Source organism: Mustelus asterias, chromosome 18 (genome assembly GCF_964213995.1).
Source record: "Mustelus asterias chromosome 18, sMusAst1.hap1.1, whole genome shotgun sequence".
Lineage (NCBI taxonomy): Eukaryota > Metazoa > Chordata > Chondrichthyes > Carcharhiniformes > Triakidae > Mustelus > Mustelus asterias.
The window spans coordinates 52321155-52329192 of record NC_135818.1 but is presented as its reverse complement, the minus strand read 5'-3'; the positions used below and the strand labels follow the sequence as shown (position 1 = coordinate 52329192).

At 41.2% G+C, this 8038-nt stretch overlaps 1 protein-coding gene across 1 annotated transcript in view; it reads left to right on the top strand.

Annotated features, from left to right (window-relative positions):
* The first annotated feature begins 323 nt into the window (after positions 1-323).
* The window catches only part of rtraf (RNA transcription, translation and transport factor), a 31074-nt gene continuing 23359 nt past the window's right edge, over positions 324-8038 (top strand). The window contains exons 1-4 of the mRNA XM_078233934.1: positions 324-604; positions 3086-3210; positions 5263-5362; positions 6791-6871. Coding sequence (XP_078090060.1) covers positions 544-604; positions 3086-3210; positions 5263-5362; positions 6791-6871 — 367 coding nt within the window. The 5' untranslated portion in view covers positions 324-543. The remainder of the gene's footprint in view (positions 605-3085; positions 3211-5262; positions 5363-6790; positions 6872-8038) is intronic.

Here is an 8038-nt window from a genome sequence, read left to right as displayed (position 1 = left end):
CCGAAAGCTTGTGTGGCTTTTGCTACCAAATAAACCTGTTGGACTTTAACCTGGTGTTGTTAAACTTCTTACCACCTTAATATTCCCCGTGAGGGAGCCACATTCACGGCGCTTCTGGTAATGACATTTCTTGGGGAAGGGGAGGTGCCGGGAGCGGGAGAGGGCGGGGGCTTCGTTGCCAAGGGAGACCCACCTTTCAGCGCAGCCGCAGTGAAATACAGAAAACGTCATCGGCGTGGGGCAGGACCGTCTCCGTGGATGACGTCAGACCGTCGCGGAGCGCGTGGGGCGGGACGCATGATGATGGCCGACGCGCTGACGTCACCCAGACGCAGCGTGCGAGGCGGAGCGTATTATGGAAGTCGGCGCTGACGTCACACCGTCGCGGCGTGCGGCGGGTCGCACGGTGGGTGACGCGCTGACGCCAACCCCGGACGCGGCGCGCGGCCGGACGGCATGACGGATGACGCGCGCCGCGTCGCCCATACGCGGTGACGTGTCGGGTCGGGCCATTGTTGGCGACTAACCGTGGCGGCTGACAAGATGTTTCGGAGGAAACTGTCGGCTCTCGAGTATCACAACAGCGGCGTGTTTGACTGTAAAGGTACGGAGCAGCACGGGAGCGGAGCTGGCCCGCTGCTACACAGGGCCCCGCCCCGTCTGGGCCACTCGCACCATCCAGCCCAATAGCCGAGAGTGTGCAGGTGGAGAGAGGCCGGGGCCCAGTGAGCCATCCCCACAACCCTCCCGCAGCAGCAGCCTTGCCCCAAGCTCCAAGACCATTAAAGACATCCCAGTATTTCATCACCTCAACCCCGTTTCTGAGTAATGGGAAAAGTGCATTGTATAAACCACTCTTGTCGACAAATGGAGCAGCCATTTTATGCACAGCAAGCTCCCACAGGCAGCGCTGAAACCACTCAGCAACTTCATTCATCTGATTGTGGCGGTTTTCATAGGAAAGTGGGTACAGGAGAGCTCCCCTCCCGTTCTTAAAACAATGGCCCAAGTCCCCAATGTCTCTATAAGGAAACAACATTGAATTAAATATTTTTGTAGGGTTCTCTCTCAGATTTTATTCATACTGAGATGCAAAATGGAAATCTTCAGAGAGGTAAAAGTGCACAACTTAAACAGAAAATGCCCCCCCCCTCCCCCTAGTAAGTAAGGTTTCAGTGGATTTGTGATGTTGTAATTTAGCCTGTTGTGGAAGTACTTTTCATGTTAAATTAGATGTTGAGAGATGTATTATTGATGTGTTAGGAATGGAAGTTGGTTAACAATAATTCGTTATGCATTAGGGCTTTGTTGAAGATTCAGTAGAAGTAGCTATTGAGGAAAGATATGCAATCAAATGAGAAGGGGAACATGACATATGACCCAGGGTGTCCTATTAAAAGTGAATATCCTGAATGTTTTAACCCTTATTTCACATCTCAGTTATAATATTTTGCTCAATTTCTAATGAAGTGATTGAGGATTATATTTGTTTTTACAAAATTGAAAATCTGATTGCAGAATTTTACACTTGCCAAGAGATCTGAAAAATATTGAGGTGTACAAGCTTAGTACTGACTCTTCAGTTACTGCTTTTGCTTCAGTTGAATCAGCAGTTCTAGACTATTTTAATTTTTTTCCCTTAATTAATCTACCTGAGAGGGGTTACCGGTATTATGACAGAATGTTTTTCCTGATGCTGATTTGACAGTTAAAAGGTTGCTTATTGAATCCCTACAGTGCAGAAGGAGGCCTTTTGGCCCATCAAATCTGCAGCAACCCTCCAAAAGAGCATTCTACTTAGGCCCACTATCCTGTCCTATTCCCATGGCCCTGTGCATTGATCACAGCCAATTCGCCTAATCTGCATATCTTTGGACCTGAGCATACCTTTATAATATTGCACTGTACAAACAAAATCAATTAATTGCTTTGGAAGTGTTGTGTAGGTGCCTATGGAAATCAACTCCACAACAAAATCCTACAGCCAGTTAATGAGATCAGTGACTAATTCACTTTTATTGGTGTTGGTGGAGGGAGGAATGTGGGACACGGCACTGGGAGAACTCGCCATTCTCTGTTGTATAAGATCATGAGGACTATCATGCCTGCTTGATATAGGTGGACAAAGCCTCTGTTTAAATGATTCTTTTGAAAGATAGCCTATATAGAGCTTTATAAAGGTTCAGCATATCCTCCCTGCCTCTATAATCGATATATCTATTTGTGAAGTGCAGCATCACATACCATCTTTTAAAGAAGAGGGACCTCTCCTGATATGACTTTTTTGGGGGTAGGCAGGAATGTGGGGTTGAAGTTACAATCGGATCAGCCATGATCTTATTGAATGGCGGGGCAGGCTTGAGAGCCTGAGTGACCTACACCTCATAATTTGTACATATGCTCACATTAGCAAAAACTGCTCTCCAGGATCAGTGATCTCGAACCAGATGAATGAAAATGTTGAGGGGGGAAAACAGTGAATTAAAAGGATATTTGTGAACATAAATCTATTAAATAAGCTCTATTTCCCTGTTTTAGAGGTAGAATCAAATTGTCGTTTTCCAAAAGAAACCCCTTTGTTTTGAAAGAGTAGGAATGCTGGGAAAAAGTGCAGTGAACTCTTTCTGACACAGAGTTAAACAAAGCCAATTATCAGCTTACATTTTGGGAATGGGGGGGATACGGTAAAACATGAATCAATCTTAAAATTGGCGAGAGGATGACGATTAGAGGCTGTTTTTCTAAAGGAAGCTTTAATATTTACAGTCCTATTTTGGAAGTACTGTATACAGTGAGCATAAGCCTTAAATCTGAATATAAATTATACAATGAATCAGAGAAGTTTAACATGAGCGGGTTACTCATAGTTTAACAGTGGATTTTACCTGTGTTGATTCTTGATCCCAAAGTTAGGTCGATTTTCAGGTCTGTTTGGATGAGTAAATCAGCTATAAATGATAAATTCTGGAAATAAATTCCTAGTGCCAAATTTTTTAAACTCATTCAGTTGGTCTTAAGCTTGAAGTTTGTTTTGTCAAAGTATTTTTTTTGAACTAATCTGAATTGGTTGCTTTTTATATTCTAGATGAGGTGGAATTTAGAAATTTAATTGTATGGCTTGAAGATCAGAAGGTAAGACATTATAAGATTGAAGAGAGAGGCAACCTTAGAAATGTGCACAGTAACGAATGGCCAAAACACTTTGAAAAGGTGAGCATCATTTTGAATAAAATGCTTTGTGTGCATGTTAAATCTGCATGTTTTAGTCTGATATATTTGTAAATTGTTTTGGCAGTGAATTATCATATTCTCCAATTTTTAAATTGCAAGCAATGTTTTTTTTTCAAGGCAAGGGAGTAGGTAGAATGGGTGGCACAGTGGTTAGCATTATCTTTCTAGGCAGATGCTTCAGTGTAGTTTTGGTGGGGTTGGCAGGAGGGATGGGGGGTGTTCTGGACATTAGAGGTATCGTTTTTAGGGTGAGTTGATAAACTAAGGCATTGTCTGCCATCCCAGGTGGACATCAAAGTTTCCTTGATGCTATTCCGAGAAAAGCAGAGATTTCTGGTGTCCTGGTCAATTTTTATTCCTCACCCAAAATCGCTTAAAACTGATTACCTTGTCATTTAGCTCATTCCTGCTTGTGGGACCTTGATCTGTGCAAATTGGCTGCTGCACTTCCTTGTATTACAGCAATCACTCACTTTAGACATGCTGAACACATGCAGGCTCAGTCCTGGCATAATTATAGTGAAGTGCCAACTGCTCCTGAGTCCCTAAAACTATATGTAGAACTGCTTAATATTAGACTGTGGAACATTCCTGGCAAAAATGTGCAAACCCACAGTCCAGCTGACTTTTATGTTCTTAATTGTACCCTCTTGTATCACAAGAGTTTCATTAAATGCTTTTCATGTATGTAAAAAGCTATGATAGCAGATTTGTTGTTGCAAAGAAGCTGTTTGTAATTCTCCACATTCCAAGCTACCAACTTGATCCCTCTCCCTGGCTACTGTCTGAGGCTGAACTAGACGGTTTGCAACTTCAGAATTTCTATTTGACCCTTAGATGAGCTTTTGATCGTGTATTTGCTCCATCACAAAGACAGTCCAATTCCATCTCCACCACATTGCCGAACTCTTCCCCGCCTCAGCTCATCCATGCCTTTCTTCCCTCTAGACATGTGTCGCCCATCTTCTACCCTTCATAAGTTAAACTCATCCAAAGCTCTGCTGCTCATGTCCTAAGTCACACTGAGTCCAGTTCACCCATCATCGCTGTGCTCACTGGCCTACCTTGACTTCCAATCCAGCAACGTCTTGATTTTAAAATTTTCATCCTTGTTTTCGAATCCCTTTGTGTCCACCCCGCTTCCCTATCTCTGCAGCCATCACCAGCTCCACAATCCTCTGAGATATCTGTGCTTTTCCAGTTCTGACGTCTTGTGCACTGACTGTGTTGTCAGTGCCTAGGCTCTGGAATTTCGTCCCTAAACCTCTTTACCCCTTTAAGACAATTCTTAAAACCCATCTCTCTAACCAAGCTTTAGATCATTCTCTGAATATCTCCTTATGGAACTCAGTGTCACAGTTAATCTGTGAAGTGTCTGAGGACGTTTAACTACTTTAAATACCATTTATATACCATTTAAATACCAAATGGAAGTTGTTGTAGTCATTTCTCAGGGAATCTGAATCTAAAATAAATCTTCACCTGATGAAGGAGTAGCGCTCTGTAACCTTGTGATTTCAAATAAATCTGTTGGACTTTAACCTGGTGTTGTGAGACTTCTTACTGTGCCCACCCCAGTCCAATGCCGGCATCTCCGCATCATAAAATAAATCTGGCACAGATCTATAATGTTATTTTGCTTCTAGCAACTCGCCAGTATTTTAAAATGGATGAAAATAAAAGAGGCCAAGGCTTAGTACGAGTGCTCTGACATAGTTTCTAATTGGAATTGCAGGCATAGAAATTGACATGAATTGCTCTGAAAATAGTCATTAGATTGTGTATGTTCACTACTCTATATCTTATGAAGTCTAAATATTATAAGAAACATTTAACAATGACATGAAATGTTTGTTTATGAATTTTTATTTACCAGTAATCATACCGCAAACATGTTCACAGTCCAATGTATTTAATGATCCACTGCCTATTCAACATTCTTGTGAACCCATTAATTTAATAATTATGTGAATCCTTGTCAATAATTTTGTAAACTTAAAATCTTGCTGTATCTGATTCATTTGCTTTCAGTATCTGGCGGATGTAAACTGCCCATTCAAGGCTCAGGAAAAACAGGAAAGTGTTGACTGGCTTCTGGGCTTGGCTGTGAGACTTGAATACTCAGATAATGGTACGCTTCTTTAAATCGCTTGATGTTGCTGACCATTTTATAATTGGCATTGTGAAACTTCCTAGCCTTGTGTAACTCTATTTTTAAAAAATTGATCTTTTATTGTTTACTTCATAATTTTCCTTTTGAATTTTACAATGCCCATCTGTAAATTGGTAGTTCAGCTTTCGTTAGATACAAACCACAATATAACATTGGGGCAGGAGAAAGCAATAGTGCATCTGAATGTTTGTTTCTGTTAAAGTCCCTTGATTATTTGTACTCTGAAACATTCAACTGAACTTCAGCCTCCGCGCATTCATTATTTTCGATATATATGAATACTGGTTGTGGTTAGTTTTCTGTTGTCTGCTTTAAAAATGGAATATCCTAGCTTTCCTCTTTCAACTATTGAAATTGGACTTTTAAAGGGCAGCAATACTGTCGACTAGAGGTGAATATCTAAAGTACCCCCCCCCCTTCTGCCTATGGTCTTATTTCTCTATGTCCCTCAGGAGACGTTACAAATTTCAGCTATAACTGTATTGATTATCTGATTCAACTCTGCTGCTGTGTAGAGCAGGTCCCTTGGCACCTATTGTGGGTGTATCGAAAGGTGAATAACTGCTGCTTTCCTCTGCCCACGCAATGTGGGACCAAAATTAGGAGCAAGTTCTTAATGCAAGAAGTGGTAACAACTTGGAATAGTTTACCGAATAGATGGTTGGAGGCAAAAATCTTAAAACTCTTTCAAGCTGAAATGACGGGGAACTTTTACATTGGAATTGGGGCTTTGCGTTTAAGTGATAGTTACATCCAATATATGAAAGAGTTAGTTTGCAGGATATTATATTTCTATTGTGGAGTTAAGCACGTAGAATGAAACGGATTAAGAGTAAAGAAAGGAAGTTAATGTTAACTAAATGTGACTGCTTGTCTTTTGCCATATGTCAACCCTCCATTCTAATGGTACATATCCAAAAGTGGCAATACTTTTTAAAAAATACTTAGAACCATCAACCTCTGTTTCAAACACTAAGGCCATCTGGAAACATGAGAGAGTGGGTTATGTTGTAGTGGTAGTACAGAATTGAGGCTATGAAATTCACTTCCACCGTTAATGGTTGAGGTAGAAACTACATCAACATTTAAGGTTAAATAGGATAAGTGGATGAAGCAAGAGAAGATAATGGCATGGAGAGCAGGATGGGCAAAGATATCTTAGGATATTTGCTTGCAAGCAGGGAGAGAAGGTTTGACTTGCATGTGACTACAGTCCTACACTACGGAGTTGATTGAAAGTGGCCTAGGAAACCCTCAAATCTAAATACAGCCCCTACCAGAGCAGCTAGAGGTCTGCAATGTGCACACCCTGACAATATTTAAAAGTGCTGTCTTCTGTCAATATTGTTTGTTTTTGAACCGTAATTGTTGGCATTCCCCTTACAGTGGATAAATACAAGAATTGCACAGCAGAAAGTGTAAAAAAGGATGCTACTAAAGGCACCGATCCACTTATTAATCTGGATGGTAAGTAATAACCTTGCTGAGCCATAGTTTATTGCAAGAAGAAAATGCATAATGGAAGCAGTTGGATTGCCCAGATTGACCAATAAGTTGCAGAGAAGCAATATGCTTGTGTTTAATGGCCTGAGGCACTCTTCAAACACTGCAGTAGCCTGTTAACATCTGGAGGCCATAATCAATTTCTATGTTTCCATCATTAACACATACATTTGTTCTCAGATGCACTATGGAAAATGCCAGGAGTGTGCCAGACAAAGAATCATAGATATAAATTTGATTAATTTCTTAGAGTCATAGTCATAGAGTGATTGAGGCACAAAACGAGACCATTGCGCCCATTAAATCCATGCTGGCAAAAGTTCAAGCAACAAGCGAATGGATCTGGCAAGCTTTCCCTACGCCACGCTGCTACAAAAGATTGGAGAAAGCAGGCACTGATCCCACCACCTCTCCCATGCTAAGTGATACTCTACTATTTGAGCTAGTTCCCTGTCTCTCTCAATGTATGCCTTTCTAGCTTGCCAGTGCATGTCCTTTTATTCATTTATTTTGCGATGATTAGAAATTCTAATCTTGAGTTTTTAATGTTTGCCAGAAAGTGATTTTATCCAACGCGGTAATCAGTTACATATTTTTTTATGCTCTGCTAGCAAGCCAATCTTAAAGTTATACTGCCATCTTTTCATTAATGCGAAATAGTTTTAGGTGATTACGAATACAAAAGTGGTAATTTAACTCTGGAATTGGGGCCCAGTGGAACAGCTGGGCATATTTAAGTCAGGCATTACTCTTACCACTTCACATCCCTCAGAGATCACATCAGCTGCTGTATAACTCTATTTGATGCACTGTTATATTATGGAAGTCTTTTGACAGTCAGTTATCCTTCTGAAAACTCTGTATGGAATCTTCAACAGCGAGCAGATACTTCCTGTTTTCTATTATCTGTGTGTATTGCCAAGCGCACTATGGGCCTTGATGCCAAAGTTGGTGCGACATGAGGCAAATTGCAATTGACATAAAAACAGAAAATGCTGGAAAATCACAGCAGGTCTTACGGCATCTGTGGGGAGAGAACAGAGCTAACGTTTCGAGCCTGGTTGACTCTTCGTCAGAGCTCTGATGAAGCTCAGACTTTTCGCTCTAACAGAGTCATCCAGACCTGAAACG